Here is a 27,615-nt window from a genome sequence, read left to right as displayed (position 1 = left end):
CTGAGAAGCCTGTGCTTCCAAGGAGACCAGTCCTGAAAGTTTCACTGAAGGAGCCACTCACCGCAATGGAGTAAGCCAGAAGCATGATAAGGATGACGATGATAAAGCCTGATATGTCCCCCCAAGCACGGCATAGGGCTGAAGTGATCATATTCATTTTGGGGTTCAACCGGAGCAGATGCCAAAGCTTCACTGTGGACAGCAATACCAGGAAGGCAATGATGTAGCCAAGGGCAGCATCAGCTGCTGCTGTCTCACTGAAACTGATACCCCTGTGGGACCAAAAGGGGAGACTGTGTCTCAGAGACTATGAGAAGCTCAGCCAGAGCTCATTTGGGCTCAGTTCAGCCCAGGATGCAGGATTAGATTTATTATGATCTCAGAGGCCATCACTTCCCACAATAGGTCTGGGAGATAGAACTGGTCCAATCTCCCCAGCTAGGTAATGATGAGCTGGTGATGGTGGTGATGATGGTTATGATTGGATGACGATAGTGATGATGGAGGTGATGGTGGTGGTGGTGATGGTGATAATGATAGGGCTGATGGTGATGGTGGTAAGAATGATGGTGAAGATGACGCCTATGATAGGGATAATGATGTTGATGGTAGTCATGGGACCATTTCCTAGCATTTTTGGTTAATGGCTGCAGAGCTATGGAAATACTCCCAAGTGTCAAGAAGATGGAAGTGAGGGAATTCTGTGAGCCTCCCCTCCTGGTTCGGGTTCCCTAGATGCCACATTCTCTCTCACACTTGTCTTGAGTGTATGTCTGCACTGCCCTTGCATTTGAAGGAAGGATGGAAGTATCATTCACTTTCTGTGCTAAGTAAGGACCTAATGAACCTCAACTGCATTATCTCAACTGATCTTCAAGACCACTGGATGAGGTAAGTATTGCTGTCTGTGTTTTACAGATAAGGACGAAGAGTTGGCACAAGGTCACAGACTAGTGACCTAACTAGTGGTGAAAGAATGAGAGTTGGAATCCAGGCGTGTCTGATTCCAAAGTCTGGGTCCTTCCTGCCCTCCCACCCTGCCCTTCATTCCCTTCACTTTCTGTATTTGCACTTTTAATTCAGTCTTAATATTGGTGTATTGTTAAAATGACATAGAACTAAGGGTCCCTGAGCAGCTCAGTCGGCTAAGCGTCCCACTCTTGATCTCAGCTCAGGTCTTGATCTCAGCTCAGGTCTTGACCTCAGGGTTGTGTGTTCAAGCCCCATGTTGGGCTCCAAGCTGAGCACGGAGCCTACATAAAAAAAAAAAAAGAAAAAAGTAAAATGGACTAGGCCTACATCTGGTGACATAGATGGAGAAGAGGTTATTGTTAAAGGATTTCCTTTTTCCCTTGGTGCCTGTGGTTCTTGGCCACACCACTTCGAAGAATGAAGAGGTAGACCAGACAAAGAGTGGTGGGCAGCAAAGCAAAGTTTATTAAGCAATAGTAAAGTGATAATACAAAGCTCCTGAAGAGGGAGGGGACCTGAGAGGCTTGCCACTGGAGTTCCTAAGTCTAGGGGTCTTTATGGGCTTGTTGTCGGCTGTTTTAATCTGATGAACCCTCCATGTTCCTGTCATCCAATCAGGTTTTTGTCATCCATCAGTGGGAAAAGGTGGAGGGCTCCTTCCAGGGTGGTGTAAAATCCTTTTAAGGGTGGTTTCCTCTTAGGGTGGGGCCCCTTGTCCCTGCCTGCCTTTCTTCCAACTATCCTTCATCATTATGGAACAAAATTACATGATCTCAAGTTTGTAAAAGCATTTAATATACATTTATAATGCCTGAATGAAAGCTACCCTTCTACCTAATCTCCTGCCTTCCAGAATCTTCCTTCCCTTTGAGCAGACTGGGGCTGCTGTTATGGATGGCTGCTTCTTCCTTTGGCTCCTGCAGTACCTTTTTCCTGCCTCTTTTAAAATACCTAACCCTCTCACGATGGACTCTGAAAAACAAACTGAGGGTTCTAGAGGGGAGGGGGGTGGGAGGATGGGTTAGCCTGGTGGTGGGTATTGAGGAGGGCACATTCTGCATGGAGCACTGGGTGTTATGCACAAACAATTAATCATGGAACACTTCATCTAGAACTAATGATGTAATGTATGGGGATTAACATAAGAATAAAAAAAATAATAAAAAATAAAAAAAAATAAAATACCTAACCCTCTCTCATGCCATTTAGAGCTCAGTGAAGGTTTGTGAGCTAAATGAACCAGCCTAGGGAATAGGTTAGGAATGGAGAGTTCAAATTACAGGCCCTCCATTTCCATTTATTTCCAAATTCTCTGACCTTGGACAGACATCCTTCCTGAGCCTCAATCTCCTTATCTGTAAAAAAAAAAAAAGGGGGGGGTGTTCATAATTCTGTCTTTCAGAAATTTGGGGAAGATTAAAGTAGATGAAATAGTGCTTTTAAAGTGGTGTTTTTGTAACAGTGTACAGCATCCAACAATAAATAAATATTATCCATATCAATAAAATTAGTGGATGAGTCAAGAAACACAATGGTTTGAAGTAAGGATTGAGATCCTAGAGACACACAAACTAGGTTTTTGGGGTTTTTAAAAAAATTTTTTTTAAGATTTTAAGTAATCTCTACACCCAACATAGGGCTCAAACTCATGATCTTGAGATTAAGAGTCGCATGTTCTACTGACTGAGCCAGCCAGGTACCCCTTAAGGATTTTATTTTAGGTAATCTCTACACCCAACATGAGGCTTGAATTTACAATCCCAAGATCAAGAGTTGCATGTTGTACTGACTGAGCCCCTCACATAAGCTAGGTTTAAACTACTTCTCTGCCACCTTTTAGCTCTGTGGCTTGGGGAAGTTACCTCTGTGAGCTTTAATTTCTTTCTTTTCTTTTTTTTTTTTTTAAGATTGTATATATGTATGTATGTATTTATTTGTCAGAGAGAGAGAACAAGCAGGGAGAGCAGCAGGCAGAGGGAGAAGCAGGCTCCCTATTGAGCAAGGAGCCAGATGTGGGACTCGATCCCAGGACCCCAGGATCATGACCCGAGCCGAAAGCAGATGCTTAGCCGACTGAGCCACCCAAGCATCCTTTCAATTTCTTTATTTGTAAAATGGAATATTGTTAATGTAAGCAGAAAGAGTTAGGAGTCCCCAGAAACAGAAAGACCTAGCTTTCTTGACATAGGAAGTCATTTTAGGCCCCTGGCCATCTTGTGAATGAATGTAAGAATAAAACAGCCATTATCAGGCCAGGATATAGTCTGATCATATCAGGGACAATCTGTGCTAAAACAAAGCCAAGATTGACCTGATGTACATTCTTGAGTTCTCTTTGCAGGATCTAAACCCCCTTGAGTACTCAGATACCAGACCAACTAAAGACAGGGAAATGATAATGCTGACCTTTGCCAGCCCTAGTGACTTCAACCTGGACTCAGTTACCCTTAGATGACTTCTGCCCCAATACCATGCTGTATTCCCCATTATGCACGCAAGCCCTTTCGAATATGTATTCACCCTTACCTTAAAACTTTCCCAATTTTGTGGTTTGGGGAGACACTGCTTTGGGAAAGATCCTCGGTGTTCTCCTTTACTTGTTGCAAGTAAAATTCTTCCTTTTCCTATTCTTTTGGCTTGGTCGTGTCTTTTGGCTCGACACCCACCAAGAGGCAAACCTCGTCCGGGTAGTAACAACGTCTACCACCATGGGTTCTTGCAAGCATCTGGTGGGCTAGTGCATTTGGTCTAGTAGAGTGGACACTTTATGTAAACAGTAGCAGATGTAGGCAGACTGGTGTGCTACTACATCTTTGGGGCAGGGACCTTCACAGGGTGTCACATGGTCTTATGTTTTGGTAAGATTTGCAAAAGTAAGATAGTGTTCTATTTTGTATTAAAGAGCCCTCTCAACTGCAGATGTGTCAGGCCCCAAACCTGAGTCTAAGTGGTAGCTATAGTTATGTTTTTAAAAAGAGTGACCCTGATGATCTGAGGGTCAGCAAGATTTCAAACCACCCCCCCAGGGGGGTTCTCCCCCCCCGCGACCCTGGGGCCACAGAGCTGGAGGAAGCAGGTCTAGTGTGGGAGTTGGGGGCCAAGGCAGAACCACTGACTCCTCTCCATGGTTCTGGTAGCGCTGGATTTCACGTTCTGCCAGGATGGCCCTCTTCACAAACATCGCCAGGGCACTCCAGCTGGCCAGGATGATGGTCAGCTCCAGAAGATTCCACTTGCTATGGAAATAGCACCACCTCTGTTTCCTCATGAGCTTGGCCTGGGAAAGGAGCTGGAGGTTCTACCAAATGCTGTAGCCAGAACTGTGCCTCCCTACCCCTTCCACCATGGCTCTCCAAACCCCCCCAAGATGACTCTCCAGCAGGGGCCTACTGTATCCTGGAGAGGCTTCTCAATAAAGAAGCCATAGAGTGCCTGGGGCCTCTCCCCTGCCTTGTGCACAGACACCCCCCACTGCTTTCATTACCAACTTGGGCTGCAGAATTTGGGGGGTACATAAGAGTAAATACAGCATCTAACAAGAAAAACATTTAATTATCTCCGATGCAAAAAATTGGGGAATGGGAAAGAACCCCCCCACCCTTTCATAGAGCATTTACTTTAGAAAACTTGTAATTGTGAAATCTTTCTCTGCCCCTTTGAGACATATATAAATCTTTTTGAAAGTTAAACTAGCCTCAGGAATGTTTTTCTAAAGGACCTGGGAGCTTTCTCTTTGAAGTGTGAACACAAAGGAAGGAAGGTTGTGCCTTTCACTCCCAGTTTCCCTGGGAGGGTAAGAGCCAAATGGTAGGCCCCTGGCTCAAGGTTGCAAAATTACCTCCTAGTGTGAACATGTACATTTATTTTTCCTTTTGATAAAGGCAGTTAGCAAACACAAGTGGCCACTCCAATTACCGGGTGAATTTAGGGTGGACTAGTGGGACAGATGATTCCATAAATCCTCTTGAGGATTAATTACTGTTTATCTTAAGGATGAATATAAAATGGATCCTATCTGACCGGCAATGCAAGGGTGAGACTCCCTTCTGTCTTTGGATTCTCTTAGTGGATTGCCTGGGATGTTCATCACAGTATCATGCTTATTCAATAAGAAAAGTTGTTTTCTTAGGGGGAAGTCGGGAGTTATTGTTTAACAGGTACAGTTTCCGCTTTGTAAGAGGAAAAAAAATCTGGAGATGGATGGTAGTGATGGTTGCACGACGATGTGAATGTACATAACGCCACTGAGCTGTACATTTAAACATGTTTAAAGTGGTAAATTTTATGTTATATATATTTATCTACCACAATTAAAAATGAGTAATTTTGTTAAAGTAGTTTTTTTTCCCTACCTTTGTGGAGAGGTTTTCTAGATTGGCAGGAGACTTTGTTTTTAATCCTCTTTCCCCATCGGGTGTCACATGTCGTCGAAAGGAATTACGCTGTGCAAGTTCTAGGCCTCCCTCCTGTTTTTCCCTCCCACTAAAGAGAATCTTCCTACCGTTCTGTTCTATTTGCCTCCTCCTCCCTACTCTTATGGAGAATGGGTTTGTGTTTGGCTGCTAAGAGGCTGAAGTTTGCTTCCATTATAAAGGGATGGAGATGGCAGAAGATTTTAAGAACTGCTTAAGTGGCATTTTGAGAAAGATGTAAGGGCTCTGGAGAGAAGCGTTGTGTGGCAGCTGCAGACAGAGGGTGAGGGCAATCCAGAGGGGAGGAGTGAGCTCGGGGGTGGGTCGTGGATGGGCCTCCTTTGATGTTCTTAAGGTTGCTATTTGATGACTGTTCCCTGTTGGGTTTGCAATGGTGATGCTCAGAGGCCCCGTGGGATCGAGGTTTATGAGTCTGAGGTGCGACAGAGGGGTTGAGTGTCGAGTTCAGGGGTCAGACTCTCTGGATTCAGTTATGGCCTTGGAAAAATTCCTTAATGTCTCTGGGCTTCAGCTTCCTACTCTGTGAAGTGGAGCCAATAGAAACTTTCTCCTGGTATTAAAGGAGAAAATCCACTCAAGGTTCTTCACACAATGTCTGACACGTGGTAAACAATCAAAGTATCATCCTTACTTCAAAGTGGTTGTTGTGGCTGTTGAGCCGGGGATGGGGAGGCCCTTTCAAGATGTCTGATTTGCATTTTTGGCGGGGCAGGGGCGGGGGTATGTACCAAGCTTCAAATGAGTTCCCAGCTTCCTCACACCACCGCCATTATCAACATCGGCACCTTCGTTTTGCAGCATGGTGCTATTTAAAGGTGGCAGAGGGGATTTTTTCCTAATTCCCAGGGACCACAGGTGAACTGCCAGCTACCTTTGGCATTTTTGGAAGGTCTCAGTTCCTCTCCCTTCCCCACCCAGGAAGGACCACCCTCTGAGTCTCAGTTCCTGAGAGGTGCTGAAAGCTGGTCCCTGATCTGGGTCAGCTCTCAGGACTGCAGAAGGACCAAAAGGGTGCCATGGCAAACAGGTTAGCAGAACACTCCCGTCTCCTTTCTTGAGGCTTCACTCTGGGGAACGTGTGTGAGAGGGAACAGGCACACTGCTGCTTCCATCCCATGGAGCCGTAGTCTACACCTCACCTGCAAAATCATGTAGTAGAGGAGGAACAGGAGGTAGATGGCCTCTGCTGCTAGCACGAAGGGGTGCCAGCCGTCAGTGAAGGGGTACAGGCGCAGGCTCTGCAGGCTGATATGTGCAAAGAAGGTTCCTGGGAAGCAAAACATGTTCTGCTCACTCCTGGTCACCCACCCGCTCAGAGCCACCACTTCTGACTGGAAGTCATCAGTGGCATGATGAAAGCTCAGGCATTCTGAGGGCTGGCCAGGGCAGAAGAGAAGATAAAGGTCCTTTAGACCCACAGACCCAAGAGACTGGACACATAGTGGATGTCAAAGATAATGGACATATTAGAGGGGATGCAGGAAGCTGCTCTGGAAGAGCCACTCCCTATCCTCTGCATCTGGTGTCAGCCATTTGTGCCCTCAGTCACCTCCAGCCAAAGCACACAACTCACTGAACATTCATTTACTCCAGGCTGGCTCACTTAAAGCTGGTTCACCTAAAGAGAGTTCACTGAAGATCAATTCATCTATTGACCAGTATGCCTAAAATTCAGCCTTCTTTTGAATCATCTTTCATCCATTTATGTGTCTTGTTTTGGGGGGGAGTATTGTAATGATATTTTAGTAATGATTTAAAAAAAGTTTGATAAGGCTATCGCCTCTGAATACAAAGCCAACCCCGAAAATGTCAGAATGGAGAGACACAAACAACCTGAGTCCTTGCCAATATCAGTGGACTGCTTGAACCAACCAGACCTGAAACCCAATCCTCATTTCTCATTTGTAGAAACAAATAATCTAATTAAATGTGTTTGGGGACAGGCTGTTTAATTGGTCCCTAAGAACCACAAAGGTGGCAAAAAGAAGTAGGAGAACACAAGGATACAAATACCCCCCCACACACAAAAGGATTTAAAAGAAGCACTTGACAGTGGCCAGTGATCAGGAAAGTTGAAGGCCTTTTACTTTTCTTTCTACTATTATGAAATTTAAAGAACTACAGGCATGTATTAGCTCTATTAAAAATGTAATTTGATACTAAAAATGGCTTAATTTTTAAAGGAGAGGTGGTTGAATTTTAGGAAAATTCGTTATTAGCTGATGAAGCTTTGGGTCAGTGTTTTCAATAGATTTTGAGAGTGTTAAAAGAGGTGGAAGGTGGGAAATGGGGAAAAAGAAATGGAACAGAACACAAAATATCAGAGTATATTGCATGTAGTGAAGGAATATATTTTTGAAGCTTTTGTCTCAGTTATGTATCTTTGTGTGTGTGTGTGTGTGTTGGAAAATAATGTAAAATGTACTTTGTCCTGTAGGTTGAGGTACAAGTTGTAAAATGTTGTTTTAGCTGAAATTATCTGTAACCAGGTCACCCCCTCCCCAGCCTGCCTTCCCCAGAGCAGGAAGCTCAAGGTGATGAGCTGCCTTCAGTCTCCAACTGGGTTCCCTCAGGGTATCTTGGGAGACAGGCCAGAGAGAAGTGGAGGCACCTAGGAATAAAGCTGGAGCAGCCCTGGAACCTGGCCTTTGGGTGCCCAGAGAGAACCAAGACCCACCCCCGAATCTCCCAAACAACCATTGGCCCCAGAACTCTGGTCCTGGGGCAGCGAGGCCCAGCCTGGTCAGGAGGCCTGGCCCAGAGGGAGGGGAGTCTGTCTTCCAGAACATTCTAGACGGGGTCACAGGCAAGGCTGCCCACCCAGGGCGCTAGTCTCCAGGGTCAGAGTGATGATGCAGAACAGGTTGACCTTGGCGTTGTAAACAGTGAACTCCACAAAAACGGCTCTGGTCAGTCTGTCCAGCCAGGTGTTGTCAAAGAGATACTGGAGAATTCTGTAGGAAGAGGGCTAATTAGGGACATCGCCAACTACAGTGGCTCCCTGCCCTCTATGCCCAGGGCCATAGGGCCTTGGGGCTGCTCCTGGGAGTGATCACAGTTTCCCACCAATGGTGCAGTGTCTTGGCACCCATGCTCTCCTGGATGTTAGAGAAGAGGTCATCAAAGTGTGGTCCCCATACTGCCAGCATCCACATCATCTGGAAACTCAGTAGAAATGCAGATTCTCAGTCCCCACCCCAGATCCCTCGAAACAAACTCCTCTGGGGGATCTGTGTTTGAGGGATCTGTGTTCTGATGAGCCTTCCAGGGGATTGTGCCACTTTTTAAAAGTTTAAGGACCACCATGTGAGAGGAACCGCATAGAAAATCACGGGCTTAAGCACGCAGCAATAGCAGCAGTAGAGACCTCTCTTGGGTTGGCAGTTCACATGAAACCAGTTCCTGGAGGTCTGCCCACTGGTGTTGTGGAAAGAGCATGTGCTGGAGGGACCGGGGTTCAAATCCTGACTGCCTCGTAGGCAAGCTGATAACCTCTCCAGGACTCAGTCTCCTCATCTACAATAGTGTTAACACCAGTGCTTCGGGAACATTGTGAAGAGAAAATGCAATAGCATGTCGTGTGTGTGTGTGTGTGTGTAATAGTGACAGCTGTTTTACTGGCAGCAATAGTAATGGGCCTATTTTAAAATATGCCCTGTGCCCACTGTCTCTGTGTCCTGCCTGGTGTATAGAAGAGAGAATATCAGTTGTTGCAAGTGGCAGGAAAACCCCTCTTATGCTGAAATTGACTATTCCTGTCCTGTCCTTAATCCTAAGGGACCCCTGCCAGTTGTTCTCCTTGGGGGTTTGTTACCTGTGTTCCTAGAGAAGACTGAGGTGCACATGGGTTCACTAACTTGCCTGGGGCCACAGAGCTAACAGGAGCAGGGCCAGGGTTTCACACGTAGGGCTCTCTAACTCTAGAGTGTGCTGGGAGAGGCGGTCTGCATGGGCTCTGGATGTCCATGCACAATCATGTTGGGTATTCCAGGAATGCAAGTTCCTGGCTGGGCTTTGCCCAAGCCATTTCTTAAGGCTATGTTTGTAGTGAGCAACCTCGAGGGATAAGGTGACATCCTTCAGACAAAGAGCACGCTTGCTTCTATCACTATAGGAACAGTGAATGCTCCATACTCAGTGCTCTTCCTTGGTTCTGTAACTCACTGCACATAAAAACATGATTCTTCGCTAAGGATAAGAGCCTTAACCAATTCCCACCTGCCTGATGGTGGATGGCTTTGTGTGGTAGAGTTCCCCATCACTATACTGGCTCTTGCAGAGGCCACCAGACTCAGCCCATCAGGCTGAGAGTGCTGGAGAGGGACTCTGAGATTGCAGTTTCCAGGGGCCTGGAAATACAATCTGAATACTTCTGAGTCCCCCAGTCCCTCCCTACAATGACATGAATGAGCTTTGCTGCCCCTGTTAATCAGACCTAGACTCTAGCAAATGGCTTTCCTTGGCCACACACGAGTCAAGTGAGTCTTACCTTGATGCACTTTTGCGATCAGTCCCCAAGGGGACCACATAACCTCCTCCCCGGTACACAGTGAGTTTGCCCCAGATGGGATACCCTCGGCGTTGGCTCTGGCTCTGGTACTGCCAAGCGTGGGAAAAGCCACTGCTGTTATTGGGTATGGAGGCATTCCAGCCTTCCCCATAGTCTGACAGGTCTTCAATATTCAGGGAATATGGTGCATGGCATTCATCAAGAGAAGCCTGCAACTGTGGGGCAAGAGGGCAAGAGCTTTCCAGGACCCTCACTTGGCGAATCTGGGCACTGCCAACCAGCTTAGAGTTCCCATCAGTGATAAAACCTGGAGATGAAAAACAGGTGGGTCAGCCTAGCCATCAAAATCGTCTTAGTGCATCCTGGCTTGGATGCTAATGTGAACTTCAATGTACCCATTGTAGAAACAGTCAAGAGTAAGTAGTTCATGGTCAACCAAAGGCTACATTCATCACCATCTTCTTACCTTAGGTGTTTTCTACTTCCTGCATAACTTCTCTTGAGGAATGGTACCCCCACCACCTAGTCATCAACTTGGAGACACTTTGTACCCTTTCTCTCAATGCCCACATCCTAATGGTCAGCAAGGCTCATCAACTCTACCTCTTCAGTGTTATCTGCACCCATGCCCATCTCTCCATCACTCCTGCTTCTCATCCCTGCATCAGCCCCATCATTTCTCCCCAGCATCCTAACTACTCTCTATTCCAACTTCCACAGGATTCTGCAATGATCCTTCTTAAATGCAAATTTGATTATGTTACTCCCTCAGAGAAACTGTCAATGCTTTCTCAATATGAACTTCTGAGACCCTTCATGATCTGGTCCCTATTTCTCTCTCCTGCTTTGCTTCTTACTCAACTTATACCTTACACTGCAGCCACACTCAATTCCAGGAACAGCAGTGTTGTGGTGTTTCAGGCTTGCCTTTTCTTGCGTTGTCCCTTTTGCCCGGTATACTGTTTCTGCCTAGCCAATTCATGTTCGGTTATCTCTCAGTTAGGAAGTCCTCCACTGTGCATCAGAGGAGGGTTAAGGCCCTTCTCTTGTGCATACACAACCTTCTGAGGGTCTCTCCTTCAAAGCATATGGCTGATGGTGACAGTGACCCACTCCTGTTCCTAGAAAGGAGTCTGCACAGGGGAGCTGACACACGTCCTGGGGTGAAGGGAGAGTACCTGGGTAATGACTGTACAGGTTGCTCATGAGGGTGGGTTGGCCCACATGAAGAATTCCTTGAAGCTTAACACAGCTGAAAAGCCTTGGGTGAAGCTGTGCTCAAGGTGTCTGTTGAAGTGGTAGGTGCTGGGGTCCCTCTGCCCATAGGCAACCAGCAGCAGCATCCACAGGAAGCCCAGGTATGCTGAAAACGGAGGCACAGCCTCTGGTCAGGCATAGTCCCCCACCTCCCACCAAGCCCAAGGCAGGAAGTGGAATGGCGTATAGCTCAGAATAGTCGAGGTCTTGTCGGGGTCTTGCCCCCCCTAGTGACAGTGGAACCAATCCTTAGACAGTGGGGAGGAGTAAAGTCCACAGATCATGAGCTTCCTGCCTGGGTTCAAATCCTGGCTCTGCCACTTCTTATCCATGTGCCCTTTACAAGTGACTTAACCCCTCTGCTTTACTCTCATCTGTGAAATGGGGTAATAATTTTATTTCACAGGGTTGTAATGAGGGAGTCAACAAATTAATATTTATTAGCACTTAAAAATAGTGCCTGCCCAGAATTTATGCTATATAAACGTTTCTTTAAAAGAATCTTCTAAAAATGGGGCTCTGCCATGTTGCAACGCTGAGGACAAGGCAATGAAAATGACAGTTGTGTTCCCTGCCCTCGTGGAGCTCACCTGTGGACAGGTGAGTGTGATGTAAGGGACCCTTACATACAAAGATTTAGTTTAGGATGCCAGCCATTAGAATGTGGGGGATGCAGAGCCTTACCCAGAATCTCTGGGTCCAGGGCCTGGGAATATGCACCTCAGCAACCCCTCCCTGGGATGAATTGGGGCTCTGTCCACACCTCTGGGCTCTCTTCATTCTGTAACATGCTGCTACTCCTCTGCAAGCTCCCCTGCTCTCTGCATTTGTCTGGCTGTATGTGCTGCAGGGTCCATGTCCTCCCCGAGAGCAGCCCTCACCAGTGACCTATGCGTGACAACCCAGGAGTGTGTACTACATGCCCCCACAGAGGTCCCCAGCAGGACTGAGCTCCAGTTCCCACACGGAACCCACTCATCACACCTTTCACCTCCCTTCTCTTCTCTACCAGTGTTTCCCAGGATCACCTCCCAAACCAACTACTTGTACCCCAATCTGCTTATGGGGGAACACAGACTAAGGTACACAGTGATGTTTGAAAGCTCCTGGTCAGCAGGCTTGGGCAGTCTTTCTGAAGACAGTCTTTGGACTGAGAATTAAAGAATAAGGAATTAGCCAGAAGAAAAATGGGGAGGAGGGGAGGCACATTCCAAGCAGATTAGATTAGCCTGGGCAAAGGCCTGGGGTCCAGAGAGGGCAAGGAATCCCAGGAGCAGCAGAACATGGTGTGACCAGAGCTCAGGGCACAGGGGGCTACAAGAGGTGACTCAGGGTGGGCGGAGCCACAGTAGGAAGTATGGATTTTATCAAGGGCCATGTGGGGCCATCGAGGGATTTTAAGTGTAGGGGAGAAGCTGGGGTGAGTTGGTATTTAGGAAAACAGGCCCAAAGGCAGCGTGGGTCTGTCAAAGATTGCACCATTGTCTGTTCAGGTCTGTGCTGACAAGCAGTGAGTGGGGAGGCTGCTGTGGGTGACCTTGGTTGCCTACCCAAGATTTCTCTGATGAAGGCAAATGCCTTCTGTTCCTTGAGATGGGTGGTTTTCATCTTCTTGATGTCAGTGGCCAAAGGCGGCTGGTAAATGTCCTTTCTGCTGCATCTTTGTGCTCAAAACAAGGCAGAAGGGCCTGTGAAAGCAAGGACATGAGGAAAGTCCCCCAAAGGGCAATGGACCCGGCCTCTACTTTTGCAGCCAGAAGCCTCCTCCCTCACCAGGAACAACAGGATCCACCACTCCTCTTCCTCAGGAGCCATTTCCCAATGCTGCCATCCACGCCTCTGCCCCTGCCATCCCTGTGCTCAGAATTCTGTCGTACTGAAAGCACAACGCCCTCCCTTCATATGCTCCTGGACCCTAAGACGGATCCCAGTGTTCCCATAACTGTAACAGATGGAAGAAGGGGGGTCACTAATATTTCAAATTTCTGTCATGTCTAAGTATATCTTTTTCAAGCCACTTTATTGAGCTATAATTTTCATAAATTTTCCCATTGGAAGTTTACAATTCAATGATTTTAATACATTTATAGAGTTGTGCAACCATCACCACAACCGTTTTAGAACATTTTCATCAGCCCAGAAAGTTCCCTCACATCCCCGTGAAGTTAGTCCCCACTCCCAGTCTGTCCCACCCTCAGCCTCACTAATCTGCTTTCTGTCTCTATAGATTTTTTTCTGGATATTACATATAAATGGAATCCTACAGTGCATCGTTTCTTGTGTCTGGTTTTTTTTCGCTTAGCATAATGGTTTGGAGTCCATCCATGTTGTTGTGTAATTAGTATTTAGTTTCTTTTTTGGTATGGATACACTCCTGTTTGTTTATGCATTCACATCTAGATTGTTACTAGTGTTGGCTATTAGGAATAATGCTGCTATGAACATTTACATATAGGTGTTTGTATAGACATACATGTTCATTTCTTTTGGGTAGATTCCTAGGAGCGGCCATTTGGCTATTTCAAATGAACCTGCTCTGAACATGTATATACAAGTTCTTGCATGGAAATAAGTCTTCAAGTCTCTGGGATAAATGCCCAAGAATGCAATTGCTGCAGCATATGGTGAATCCATTTTTAGTTTTGAAAGGAACTGCCAAACTTGTCCAGAGTGACTGCAACACTTTACATTCCCACCAGCAGTGTGTGAATGCTCTAGTTTCTCGGCATCCTTGTCAGCATTTGGTATTATCACTACTTTTAACTTTAGCCATTCTGATAGGTGTGTATTGTCCAAACTGTCTTTTGAATCCATGCCTTTCTTACCACCCTCACTGCCAGGACATGTCACCTCTTGTCTGGACCATTCCAATAGTCTTTTCCCCACTTGTACTTTTGACCCAGTACTTCTGGTTTCCTAAGAGCAGCCATAGTAATCTTTCTCAAATCACAAGATAGATCATGCTTCTCTCCTATGTAGCACTCCAGAACTCCAGCACTGACCTGGGTGCTACCAAAGCTCTGCTCCCCACCCACCTCTCGGCTCTCATTTTGAACCATTCTTCCCCTAATTCCCCATGCTTGGGCCACACTGTCAGTAATCACTGTAAAATGACAAGCTCTGTCCCACCTCAGGGCCTTTTCAAGGGCCCAGTGTGCATTCCCTCCCTTCGCCAGGCTCCAGGAGCCAATGTAGGTACTACCTCAGCAGACAGGCCTGCACTCTCCCCTTCTCTCCCCAAGTTCTCCTCACATCTCACGCTAGCATTGTTTACTTGTTTAATGTGTCTCCCCCTGTGGGCTGTGCTTTTCAAGGGCAACCATTCCATCCACTGCTGCATTGCATTGCCGGGGGTGAGAGCAGGGATTGGCTTCAAATGGTCAAGAGGGAACCTTTGAGGATGACGAGTTAGGAGGATGGTTGCACAACTCTAGAAATTTACTAAAATCAATGAATTACACACTCACAATGAGTGGATTTTATGTAAATCATGTTCCTAAGTCATCGAACAGTCAACTGCCTGTTCGATGTACTCCCTGAGTGGCTGCCAAAAGAATGACTGAATGAATATTTAATTGTCCTGGAAGCTGGTGTCTCTTTGGACAAAAATTACTCTTTTGTCTTGGGAAGATTTTAATGGATCTGCAAAGCCAAAACAAAAACAAACCCAAATCCTATCCTAGAGTGGAAGAATATAGGCCCATGAGAAGGAAACCACACTATATGATAATGTTAGTACAATAATATAGGTATGCCTTTTGTTTATTTGCTCCCGTTTTATTTTCCCCAAACATCAAAATCTCTGCAGAGACTATTAGAGTGTTGATTCTGTTCTGTTTACGTGTTTGTTTTTGTGATTATCTTATTGTAGGCATTCTCGGGAGTTTAGTTTGGGAAGTGAGAAATCAGGTTGGGGGGGCAGGGGGCTGCTAGTGGCCTCCTCCAGCAGGGGTCAGCATGGCTCTGTTCTAATAAAACTTCGTTTACGAAAACAAGCAGTGGGCTAGATTTGGCCTCATGGCTGTGGTTTGCAGACCCTTGTCCTGGAACCTACCTGCAAGCATGTTCTGTTTTGGTTTTCATTCTAAAGACCAGGGCCCCGAGCCTAGGAGGAGAAAGTTGCTTGCTTGGGATTTCACAGAGAATGATGGCCAGGCAGAGTGTGGCCCCCAAGCGGCCTCTTCTGGCCAAGCGGTCGTGCTTGGGTGCCAGAGGGAAAGGCTGGGGTAGAGAAGGAATAAGGTTTCTCAAGAGACAGTGAAGGAGTCATTTGGTTTTGGATGGTTTGGAGGTGCTTTCCCAATCAGGGGTGAAGGAATGATGGGGCAAGAAGGTCAGCAGCTGGGCTCTGTAGGGCCGTCTCAGCTTCATTGGTTTCCAGGCCCCTGCCTCCACCTATGCACGGTTACCTGGGCCAGACAGATGTCCTGGGAGGGAGGCCACAAGCTCCTCCTCATCCTCCACTCTCTTCAAGACCAGTGCAAAGAAGGCAGCAAAGCCCAGCACCTAGAAAACACCCACTGTGAACCCCAGGCCTGGGTTGGAAACTATCAACTCCTGGGATCTGAGAGGGGTCAGGATCAAGGCCACATCTGGGTCCTGAGCACAGAAGCCATGCTCCGAGGAAGTCAGGTGGGAACCAGGCCATCCTGTGCCAAGAGGGGACGTGGCTGTGCAGGCAGAGGGCCAGGGCACCTGGCCACCAAGGAGAGACTGCGAATCCTGAGCTCACCCTGCTTCTCACACGAGAGCTTTCCCACCTGCGCTCCCCTGCCAGTAGAGCTCCCTCTTATCTCTTATACTACCTCAAGTGCTGAATTACATCTCCCTCCTTTCTCCGTCCCTCCCCCTTTCTTCCTGTACTAAGTAATTCATTCCATCCATGCCTTCATCTCTGCACCTAAGCTTGTGCTTCCTAGGATTCTGTGCTTTGGTTGGGAACAAAATGGCTCACAACTCCATTCTTACTATTCTCAGACTAGACTGGAGGAGATGTCGGGAGTTGTTTAAACCTTCTGATAAAGGCTATTCAGGGCAGAACTGGGGACTATCAGGTAAAATGGGGGTTAGGGATTTGGAGAGTCTCATAGGCATAAAGATTCACTGTAAATGTCCCTTCCTTTCTGCAGCAACCCCCCCCACCCCAAAACACACAGTATATTCCTACCACCTGACTCCTTCCAGGGGGAGCCGTGGCTCCAAACTCCAGGCTGGGGCTCAGTATTTCTCCAACTCTGACAGTAACTTTACATTTCAGAAATAGGAATGCATCTTCCAAATGATGCACAGATTTAATGACTTGGTGTTTTGTTTTGTTTTGTTTTCTGAAGGTAAAGTTCCTATAAATTGCTGGCCTATCTCACAATTAAAAGGATCTTTAGAATTGAGAAATATGGTATTATTCATATTTATACATGTGACCTAGGGCAAGATGTTTGTGACCTTACCCTCCTAACCTCAGGTTGTCATTTATAGAACGGAGGCGAGGACCCTTCTGAGGGTCACTGATGCTGACTTGCCACATCTTGGTAAGCCATTCGGCCTGGCCTAGAGTCTCTGTCCCAGAACTTGGATTATTACAGAAATTATGTTCATTGTAATTCCCCACCTGGCACCGGCCCCACCTGGTATGTAATCAATAGATAAAGGAATGGCTGAGCCTAAGGACAGGGCAGCTGGCAGGATGGAAAGTGTGGGCAGAGGGGTCCAGGGCAGCCTGACCTTCAGGGGCTGGGTGACAAACACGCTCTCCACGAAGGAGACAGCCACAGAGATGAGCCACTTGAGGGAGCTGGCCCGCCCATAGTGCAGGCCGTAGAGCATGGTGAAGAAGGCTGCCACGCCGCTGGTGGCCGCCACCAGGAGCCAGCCCACCAGGACGCACCACCAGGGCAGGCCACGAGGATGCTTGCTCGCCGTCGAGAAGCTGAAATGCAGGGTGGATGTGATCAGAGTGGCACCTGCCAGGTCAAGTTCAAATCCCACTTCACCCTTACCAGCTGCGTGACTGTGGCCAAACTCCTTGACCTCTCAGACCCTGTATCTCATACCCATCTCAAAGGGCTATTCTGTATTCTATCTGGCATCTCATACCCACCTCTTTATCTGGTACCCACCTCAAAGGGCACATTTAATGACTTGGTTGGTTGGTTGTTTTTTTTCTGAAGGGAAAGTTCCTGTAAATTGCTGGCCTATCTCACAAAATGATCTTTAGAATTGAGGAAATATGGTATTATTCATATTATACATGTGATCTGGGTGAACATCCTTCCAACGTGGCCTGGGATACACTCTCTCTGCAGGACCCCCACTGGGGGCAGGTGCCCACTAAGCACCCAGGGGAGGGGATTACCTGGTGTACCCTGGGGATGGGGTGCCCAGCTGTCCCTCCAGGCAGCCCTTCAGCATCTGCAGCTGGCTGAGGGCCCAGGCGTGGCTCTGGCTCTGGGGGAAGCCGCGGGGCCCCACCAGCTGAAGCTCTTGCTCCATGTGTTCCAGCTGAAGGTAGAGACACTGCTTGTAGGCATTGTCCTTCTGAGGGTCACTTGGGCCCACCTCTGGCATAAGGCATTGCATTTGTTCTGGAGGACAAGGGACAGAGAGCATCAGCTGGTGCGGAATGACAGAGCAGACTGCCTGCCATAAAAACAGTGTTAGTAACAGCTTTCTTGCATCGAGCACTTACTATGTGCCTTGCCATGAGAGATCTAGGCTCAGAAAGATGGGGAAAGGTACCAGGCTCCAATGGCCAGTTAGAATTCATATGTTCCTCTTTAACCTTTTATCAAGGGCACTCTCAAACATGGTATCATCTCATCAGCAAATATTATTTTAAAGATTTTTATTATTTACGTGTTAGAAAGAGAGAGAACACAAGCAGGGGGAGCAGCAGCAGAGGGAGAAGCAGATTCCCTGGTGAACAGGGAGCCCGATGTGGGGCTTGATCCCAGGGATCATGACCTGAGCCAAAGGCAGACGCTTAACCTTCTGAGCCACCCAGGCGTCCCAGCAATTATTTTAATATATACAAGATTTGCCTGGTGCCAAAGATAGTGTTAGCCTTAATCTTTTGTTTTCAACTTATTTTTATTATGAAAAATGTTAAACTTACAAAAGTAGAGTAATGAGATGAACCTGCACACACCCACTACTCAAAGTTATCAACTCGTGGCCAGTCGTGTTTCCCTGGCACCCAGCCTGCTCTCTCCACGTGGATGATTTTGCAGCAAATTCCAAGGCCCAGGTCATTTCACTAAATATTTCGATTTTTATATGTTTCTACAGAAGATAGGGACTCTTTTTAAAAATAAAACCATAATGTCATTATCAACCTTTAAAATGAGTAATGATAATCCCTTAATAGCATGAAATACCCAGTGAGGGGTCAAGTTTTCCCCCGATTATCTCATAAGTGTTTTCCTACAGTTGGTTTGTTCAAATTTCGGCTTCCTAAAAAGTTTTAAAACAAAGGGTTTTTTTTGTTTTAAATTACTCACTGCAAGGAAAAAAACAAACCTGAACATTTCCACTGTTCCCCATGTGTTCTAGGGGAAGCTTGGGCTTGGCCTCTCCAGGCAGAACCAGGCCTGGGTCTCTGGCCCTGAGCTGAGAGGCTGGCGCCCCGGGACACCTCCCAGAGCAGTAAGGGCCCAGGTTGATTGGATCAGTGTTTGTCTTTGCAGGAGGAACAGGAAGCCAGATACGGGAGATGGCAGGAGAGAGCACTCCCCCACCCATGGCCCCTCCGCAGTCACCAGTGAGAAGTGAATGAGTGGGAAGGTCACCAGCAATGTGGAGAAGGGTGCCGCTGGGCTCGGGCTCGATGACGGTGAAGGTCTGGGACAACATCAACTCTGCCCCCCTCTGACTCAGGCCTCCTCCCTCACCCTCCTTGCTGAAGCCACAGCTGCAGGTTCTAACATCAACAGCCTTCATGTTGCAACCCCTCTGGCAATGTTTCTGGAAGATTCCATCACTCCCAATCAATTGTAACACCATTTACTGAATACCTGCTTTGTATCAGGCTGAGTCTAAGGTTTCATGTGTCTTATGATCTCATTCAGTCCTCGGAATGAGTCAAGAGGCGAAGTGGATCAATACTCCCATTTTACAGGGGAGGAAGCTAAGTCATAGGTTGAGCAACTTGTCCAAAGTTGCACAGCTACTCTTGCAGCTGGGAGAGCCCTAGGGCCTGGCTGACTCGAGAGTTCATGTCCTAAGGCCTCTGCTATGAACACCAAAGCCCCCAAACTCAAGGCCAGGTGTCCATTGCGGGCATCAGCAGAGCTCCTGCAGGACGGCCTTCATGGCCTTCATGGCCAGCCCAAGCCCAACTCTCTGGGACAAATCCTCCAGGGTGGCTGGAGCATGGGGGTCAAGGTGGGGCTGACCACAGGGTCAGCGTGAGCCCGGCCAATAAGGATGTGGGATCTTGTCTTGAGGGCACTGACTCTCAACATTCAGTGTGCTTGAAAGTCACCTGAGTGACTGTTTAAAACTGCAGATTCTGGCCTCAGCCCCAGAAATGTAATTCACTGTATCAGAGGTGCGGCCAAGAGTTTACAAATTCAAATTCCCCATTCTGTAGACCCCATGTCTGTATTCTAAACAAGGTTCAGACAGTGATCAGCCTGGTGTCTTAAAAATGGCAGCATTCTTAACCCACAGCAGCCAGTGTGACAGCCACTGGCCCCATTAATTGATTGAAATTAAGATGAGAAATGCAGTTTTTCAATCACACCAGCCACATTTCAAGTGCTCAGTAGCTACACGGGGCCAGTGGCTGTCATACTGGATGGCACAGATAGAGAACATTTCTAGCACTGTGGGCAGTTCTATTGGACAGCTGGTCTGAACACTGGTGGCATTGATGTGGGTGGAAAATGGACAGGAAAGGGGCAGGAGTGGAGTCAGAGAGACTAGTCCAAGCCAGAATAATGTGTCATACATAGAACTCAACAAAAATGAAATAATGTTACTAAATTCTAGCTGAATACTATTTCACAAAGCTCCGAGTTTGAGACCTGCTATCTCTCTGCCAAACAGAACAAATGTTAAAAGAGTGTTAAAGACATACTAGTACCAAACTGAGATTTGCTCCTAGAAGGCCTGGAAGAAAATGGAGGAGTGACTTTTTCACTCTGCAACTCAGTGTTCTTTAATGTTTTTTACTGTCCTGTCCATCATCTTATGTCCTGCCCCTCATATTTGGAAGTGGATCTGGTTTGACTTTGCATCCCCCAATGCCTTGCAGAAAAGGAAACTGAGGCACAGAGAACTGAAGTAACCTGTCCAAGGTTACATAGCCCATTAATGACAGAGCCAGTACCCAGAGTTACCAGGCTGGCCAATGCTCTTCTTACCATATACGAAAGAACAGCATGCCTTTTTGCTTTGTGCTTTCCATAATGATGATCTATGCTGACATCATTCCATGCATGTTTGTTGCGTGCTTTCTATGTGTTGCATGGGCACAGGCACTAGGGAAGCGGTGGAGACAGGACCGTCAGATGGCTCTGAACTCACAGAGCTCACGGTCCAGCAAGGTTGGCTGCAGACTTGAAACGGCTCTTCACACAAGTCATGATTTGACAGCAGGCAGTGTAAAAGCAATGCAAGAGATGCTTGGGGGCTGAAGAGTATGTGGCTGGAGACCCTGTTGTGGCCTGGGGGGTGGGGTTGCTCCCCTGAGGAAGGAGTGCTTAAAACAAGACTAAAGCCTGATTAGGAATTAGCTAAGAGAGGAGAGGAGAAAGAACATTCTAGATGAAAGGACAAGACATGGGAATGTCTTTAGTGGGAAGGCAGCTTGGTGTTGTGAAGAGAGCGGGTTGCCTGTGTGCAGAGAGAGGGAGGTGATGGCAAGTGGTTGCAGTGGAGGTCAGTGAGGGAGACCCTGTAGGACTTTTTCACTCCTTAGTGATACAGACCCGGCCCTAAGTCCTATCTCCACCTGGCCCAGACGTGCCCCCTTTCTCGGCTCAGAAACATCAGGACCTAACCTTTCACTCGTAGAGACCCAAGAGGGAGCATTAAAGGATCCTTTCTTTGTTTGGCTTCCTCCCAGAACTCCGGCCCTACCATGTTCTGCAGACAGACGACCTACTCCACCAAGACCAGCAGTTGGTTGATGTCCATCAGGGTTGCTGAGTCCCAGCCAGAGGCAGGTGATGGCACCTTCAGAGCTTTAAACAGGGAGCTGACGAGTCTCCACATATCCTGCAAGTTAGCCCAGGTTAGGTAAGGGGGACGTGAGCTAAAGGTGAGGGGGGCAACATCGTGGTCAAGAGCATTCACCCTGGGGCTTGGCAGTCCGGGTTTGAATCCCAGCTTTGCCCACTTGAGATATGATGTTGGATCACCTCAAGCTTCCATTTTGTCACCTATAAATCCCTCTTCTAGGATTTGAACTGACGCATTCCAGGCTGTATTTCTCAAAGTGTGTCATGTAGTAGGTGCTCAGTAAATGTTTATTGAGTGCATGAATGCAGAGGGAGTCCCTTCTCTGGTTTCCAGCTGTGATCTCTGATAAAGGTGTAATATTTCATACACACTAGGTACCCAGAAAGTGTGTGTGTGTGTGTGTATATGTAGGTGTCTGTGTGTATGTCTGTGTTCATGTGTGTATGTGTATGTATGGGTGTGCAAAGGTATATATATGTGTGTTTGTGTATGCCTTTGTATATGTATGTGCACATGCATGTACGTGCCTATAGGTGTGTGCATCTGCACAATGTGTATACATGTGTGCACAACTGAACATGCATGTACGTGTTTGTGTGCACACGTGTGTGTGTCATTGATGAATCTTGGTGACTGATGCTGTCAGACATCATGGGGTTGCCAGGCCTCAAGCCCCAGGACTCCCCCCGCCATTTCTGCCCAGACCAGAGCACCCCCACACCGCCAAGGTTGAAGACATGCCTTGGTCACCACTTCAAGTGTCAGAAGGCCATTCTCCATGGGCTGTAGTGAGGAGGCCAGGCTAGGGGAGCCCCTGTCGCATTTCCCAGTGTTCTGCTCCTTAGTGACCCGAGGACGGGTTTTTCGAAAGATCTGAACGATTAGGAGATTGATGGGGAACATGAGGAGAGAGCTCTCCAGTCCAATCATCACTTCCTGCCAAGTGAATTCAATTTTACCTAGGACAGAGGAGGGAAAGGGTTAATGGGAGAGCCTCCTCCGCCACTGCCAGAAGGTGGCTGTGCAATAAGGATTAACCTTGCCCAAAGAGAGGCCTGGCCCTTGAGTGGCTCCTGGGAGGTGACCTCTAAGCTCTCTAAGTTCTGTCTGGTAGGTACACCTTTGTTTACCTGAGGTCTTGGACCACACTGTATAGTCTATGTTAACAGTGATTTATGGTGTGGGCCTTGGCCACACAGTATCACCTCAGCCTCTGGAGGGCCTGGAGGCTAAGGTCAGCCATGGGGCTCAGCCATGTCTATGTGAGCAAGCCCCAATAAAAACTCTGGACACCAGGGCTCAGGTGAGTGTCCCTGGTTGGCAATACTCCATGTGTGTTGTCACACATCATTGTTGGGAGGAGTGAGCATTGTCACAGCTTCCCTGGGAGAACACAACCAGAAGGTCTACCCTGGTCTCCCCTGGACCCTGCCCCATGTGCCTCTTTCCTTTCCTGATTTTAATCTGTATCCTTTGTCTGTAATGAGCATAATGGTGTTTCTGACTTCTGTGGTAGTTCTAGAGAATTACTGAACCTGAGAGTGGTCTTGGGATCTGTGGAATTATGTGGCACCCACCGGCCACTAGCTCTGACTGTCATGACATTGGGAGTTACCCAAGTCCATCTTTTGCTCAGCTGGGTCCTTGGGAACACCCCAGAACATGATGCTGGTCAGCATGGTGCAGAGGAGCAGGGAGAAGCAGCAGGACACCCTCTGGACACGGGTGAAGTTGCTCCAAGCTGAGCAGCTGAAGATGGAATACCAGATGTATCCATCGTGGAAGCCCTTGGAGGTCTTCATGAAAAACAGGTGGCTGTGAGAAGGCAGGAAGAGAGGGGCAGGGATGGGAGAAGGCTGGTCTCTTTGGAGCAATCTTGGGCTGAAAGGGAGGAGTTTATTTCTAAGATTTATCCTCTATTTTCTCTCATGTGGAAGACATACAGCATCTTAGCATCACTTAGAGTTAATGATGGGGGTTCTGAACAGAGTGGGTTGGAATCCTAGGTGGCCCTCCTACCAGCTGTGTGTCCTCAGGCAAGTTACTTTACTCTCTGCACGTCAATTTACTCGTCTGTAAGATGGGGGTTATAACAGAACCTGCCTCATGGGATTGCTGAAAGGATTAAGTGATGATTTTTGTAAAGCATTTGGCAAAGTAGCTGGCATATATGTGAGTGTTCATTAGTATTAGCAATTATTGTTTTTATAATTTTAATATAATCATATAACTATAATATTAGTTTTATTATAATTAGTGCATTAGAGGATACTGGTTAAAAATCCCAGGCTCTAGCTTCAGACTCAGTTTGAGAGAATCAAAATTGCAAGACAGGGTTTCCGAAAATGGCACCATATTCTCCTTAGGCATCCGTGTTAGTCTAGAATTTAGTCCAACCACAGGGCTTGCACAGGGGCCCAGATTCTCCTGCGAGTGTGTGGAACTGATTTTCCCAGCTGGCACCTGTTCTGGTGGTTAATGCCAGCAGCCCTCAGGCTTGCACGGTACTTTGACCATCACTCTGTGCTGTGGGAGTAGCCTGGACTCAGAGTAAAGGTGCATAATGAGAGAGGTCAGTTGCCAACAATAGTGATTTTCCACGTGATCGTTCTACTCATCCTTCTACTGACAGTTCCACAAATATTTGGTGAGCCTGGTGCTGTGTGCCAGGTGTTGTGCTGGGCACCAAGATTCATGAGGGAATGACACGGCCCTGCCTTCAGACAGCTCTTTGTCTAGTTTCCAGGCATCACAACTTTGAAGCATTGGGAGGATCATATCTGCTTCTGTAATGGAGCACTTACTCTGAGCCCCTCCCTGTTCTATGTATGCTACCCACATCATTTCCCAGGACCTGCACAGGTCCCCTTTGGGGAGGCACACTGAATGACTCATTTTTCAGATGTGGAAGCTGAGGCCTGGAGTGGTGAGCTGACTTTTGCAAGGGCATGCAACGAGTCAGAAGCATGCATGTGGAACTGTGTGCTGTGTGCCCACATCAGTGTTCTGCCTATCCTTGGGTCCAAGTCTCTCTGACTCAAGACTTTTTCCCTTTGCAGGCTGATCTGTTCCCAGTGGCAGCTAGGAGGGAAAGTCACCTTTCAGTAAATGCACTGGAAACAGACTTTGTTTTGAACCTAACTCAGAAGCCATTTAAAGTAGAGATCACAAACTCAAAAGCTTAAAGGGACCTGGATAGATATAAATAAGTTAAATGAAGTGGGTTGGGTGTGAGGTATTAGGGGTAGATGAGGACTGTGGCAAAACGGAGAGCACATGGCCCTTGGAAGAAGAAAGCTGGTACTCTGCTCCAGCAGATTGGTGTCAGGCAGGAACACTGGCTCAGCATCTTCATACTTGCCAGGTTTTTGTGGAGTCTCTTGATTTTTTTTTTAAAAGATTTTATTTATTTATTTGTCAGAGAGAGAGAACACAAGCAGGGGGAGAGGCAGGCAGAGGGAGAAGCAGGCTCCCCACCGAGCAAGGAGCCAGATGTGGGACTCGATCCCAGGACCCTGGAATCATGACCTGAGCCTAAGGCAGTCACTTAACCGACTGAGCCACCCAGGCGTCCCGAGTCTCTTGATTTTTTAATATTGGTTGGGAACAGACTCAATGTCCATTGATAGGAGAATGGTTGAATTAGTTGTGGGACATCCAGTCTGTGGAATATTATGCAGCCAATAAGGAAAACTTTGACCCAAGCATACTGTCCTGGAAGGATGTTCATGGTCTGTCATCGAAGAAATAAGGTAATATATTTAGAGTAATGCCATTTTAAAAGTTATAAAATAAATAACAGTCCGTGGTGTGTGTGTGCACATGAGTGCGTGTGTGTACATTCGTACCTGCTTTTATGTGTTTGACCAGATGTGGAAGGAAGGAAGGAAAGCCAAGGGACATACATGCTGAAACACCCATGTAGGGTAAAATTGCATGAAGAAGGAACCCCAGATGGCCAAACATGGAATCACCATTCAAACCAGTCTGTTTACTCATATAAAATATATTATTCTATGACATGTGTAAGGAAATATGCATAACTGTTCAACCATTTCACCACCTCAAAGATAATTCTGTTTCAGAGGGTCCATGTCCCTCCAGGGTCCCTCAATCCCAACAAGAAAAACTGATTGGCTATTAATGTCACACACTTGAAGCTACCCAGGCCCAAAAGCCGAAACATGCTTTTATTCTGCTTTGACTGGATTGCGATGCAACTGCCCTAGAGATGAAAGAACAAGGTAAACAGCATTTGCTTACAAAAAAAAAAAAGTACCTGAATCTTTTCCTATCCTGCTCTGTGGCCACCGGAAATACTTTGTCAGGGACACAGTCTCCGACATCAGTGGACAGCCACGAGATGCAGAGGAAATGCCATTTCCGGTCCCTAGCCAGGTCATGCACCAGCACCCGGCTCACGTACCTGGAGAAGGGACCCACACTTCTGAGGACAAGGTTGGGGGGGTGAGGCTTCTTTGGATACCACAAAGATTGACACCTTCGCAAACCTGAGTTTAAGAACAAGAACTCCTGAAAAGAGAGATTTTGTGTTTTTCTTCATTGTTCTTGGTGCCTTGACCAAAATGCCCAATCAGGGGGTGAATTGGCCTCATGTGGGAGCTCAGCTAGTGTGGAGAGCCAGCTATTGGAGGCTGCCACATTTTCACAGATATGGTGCAAGAGGGTACATTCTGAAACTATTAACCCTGGTGCAGGGCAGCAAGCCTAAGGCCAGCATCCAGATGCAAGTGAGGAAAGCCAAGCTGTCTAGATTGTGTGCATTCAGGGAGGCGCAGACATAGGCACACAAAAGCTGGTCTTCCTGCTGGCATCCACCCAGAGAGTGAGTCATCTCTTTTAGACTCAGGACTTCATGGGTATCATCTAACCTGATTTAGGTCTTTGAGACCCGGGGAAGAAATGAAATCATCTCGCCTCTGATGGGATGTCGGAGCAGCCATTTCTCCTGTTGCCTTATGGCCAACAAGAATAGCGATGATATCAAGAGCCCTTCTTTACTGAGCATTTACTGTGTAATGAAGACTATGCTCGGAAGCTCCAGACATGCATTTTCTCATTTCCAGGAGGACAGCCCTGTTAGGCACACAAGAGCCACCTCTGTTGAGTCACACACCCTCCTGGGGAGGCCAACATCCAATGACTGATGGATACAGTGACTGGGTGTGATCAAGACCTGGGCATCCCAACCCAACTCGGGACACTCCAGAGCTCCCCATGGGCGTCAGCCAAGCTGCTGTGCTGCGTCAAAGCTCTTCTCCCTCTGCTCATCCTGCTTCCTTCTCTCCCTTCCCAGGGGCTGGTCCCAGGCACCCTGCACCCTCAACTCTATCTCAGGGTCTGCTTCCCAGGAGCTTGCCAGCTGTGTGACCTTGGGCAAGTCACTTATCTTGCCTGAGCTTAGATTTTCCCACCTGTAAAACAAGAATGAGAGTACTTGTCCTTGAGGAGCGATGAGAAAAAAGGTGCAGAAACAGGAAGCCTTAGCTTAATGCTCAGCAGTGGCAGATGTTCTTACCTCTTCTAAATAATCAGCCCAGTGTCTCGTTTAATCTCCTCTTACTTGGCAAGGTTTGTCTTCAAAATGGGCATCTATCCCCATTTTACAGATGGGAAACTGGAGGCTAAATGAAGGTTGATGCTGCAAATGTGCCAAGGGTGGGGCTAGCACTGGACCTCAGGCTGCAACCTCCAGTCCTTCTCCTAGCTACTGATCCAATCTGTATGGCTCATAGGTGGGTGGGTCTCTCTGACCCTCAGTGTTTCTATCTGTGAAATGGGTATCCATTCTATGTGTTTGCAGAGGCTTGTGAGGATCAGCCAGGCAGCAGATGCACAGTGTCTTAGTGAGTTCTCATGGTTTGCCCCCCACCGACTTACCAGGATGGCCGGTCCCCTGAGTTGTCATGCCACAGCCGCAGGCCCCTCAGTTCCCCCAGGGGGAACAGGGTGGAGAGTAAAAAGACATCCACTCCTCCCCGCTCAAAAACTGGAATGTCAGGGTCTGACAGGTGGTGGGGTTCACTCTCTCCATCCAGGCCATATAGAGTGACAGTCACCTGAAATCCAGAGACTAGGAGTGACCAACTCCACATGGTAACCAAGCCCTGGTGACCTTGTTTCATTAGAAGTATCCAAAACCCAACAAGAACCAACAGTGCAAGGCCCCTTCGTTCTCTACTCTCCTCCAGTCTTGGGCTTGCCTGAGTTATTTTTCAGGTGTATGAAGAATCAGGGTGA

The 27,615-nt window shown here is 47.5% G+C and overlaps 1 protein-coding gene and 1 long non-coding RNA gene across 6 annotated transcripts in view; one reads left to right on the top strand and one right to left on the bottom strand.

The window, feature by feature from the left end:
* The window catches only part of LOC102725657 (polycystin-1-like protein 2), an 87,753-nt gene that overhangs the window by 3,713 nt on the left and 56,425 nt on the right, over positions 1–27,615 (bottom strand). Inside the window, 16 exon segments of the mRNA XM_081806326.1 lie at positions 62–272; positions 4,089–4,249; positions 6,545–6,672; positions 8,226–8,359; positions 9,895–10,222; positions 11,094–11,129; positions 11,132–11,278; positions 12,723–12,860; positions 15,582–15,678; positions 16,894–17,098; positions 17,525–17,753; positions 21,174–21,390; positions 22,096–22,313; positions 22,970–23,169; positions 25,634–25,780; positions 27,256–27,434. Of these exon segments, the coding sequence (XP_081662452.1) occupies positions 62–272; positions 4,089–4,249; positions 6,545–6,672; positions 8,226–8,359; positions 9,895–10,222; positions 11,094–11,129; positions 11,132–11,278; positions 12,723–12,860; positions 15,582–15,678; positions 16,894–17,098; positions 17,525–17,753; positions 21,174–21,390; positions 22,096–22,313; positions 22,970–23,169; positions 25,634–25,780; positions 27,256–27,434 (2,775 nt within the window).
* LOC145717517 (uncharacterized) overlaps positions 1–27,615 on the top strand; it is a 94,156-nt gene that overhangs the window by 26,009 nt on the left and 40,532 nt on the right. Inside the window, exon 3 of one of the 5 annotated variants that reach the window (XR_014140787.1) lies at positions 21,239–21,338. The exons of the other annotated variants lie outside the window; for them this stretch is intronic. This is a non-coding gene — a long non-coding RNA (uncharacterized LOC145717517). The remainder of the gene's footprint in view (positions 1–21,238; positions 21,339–27,615) is intronic. 5 annotated transcript variants of the gene reach the window in all.

This window comes from Leptonychotes weddellii, chromosome 16 (genome assembly GCF_054177405.1).
Source record: "Leptonychotes weddellii isolate Sample4059 chromosome 16, ASM5417740v2, whole genome shotgun sequence".
NCBI lineage: Eukaryota > Metazoa > Chordata > Mammalia > Carnivora > Phocidae > Leptonychotes > Leptonychotes weddellii.
This window is presented reverse-complemented; position numbering and strand designations above follow the sequence as displayed.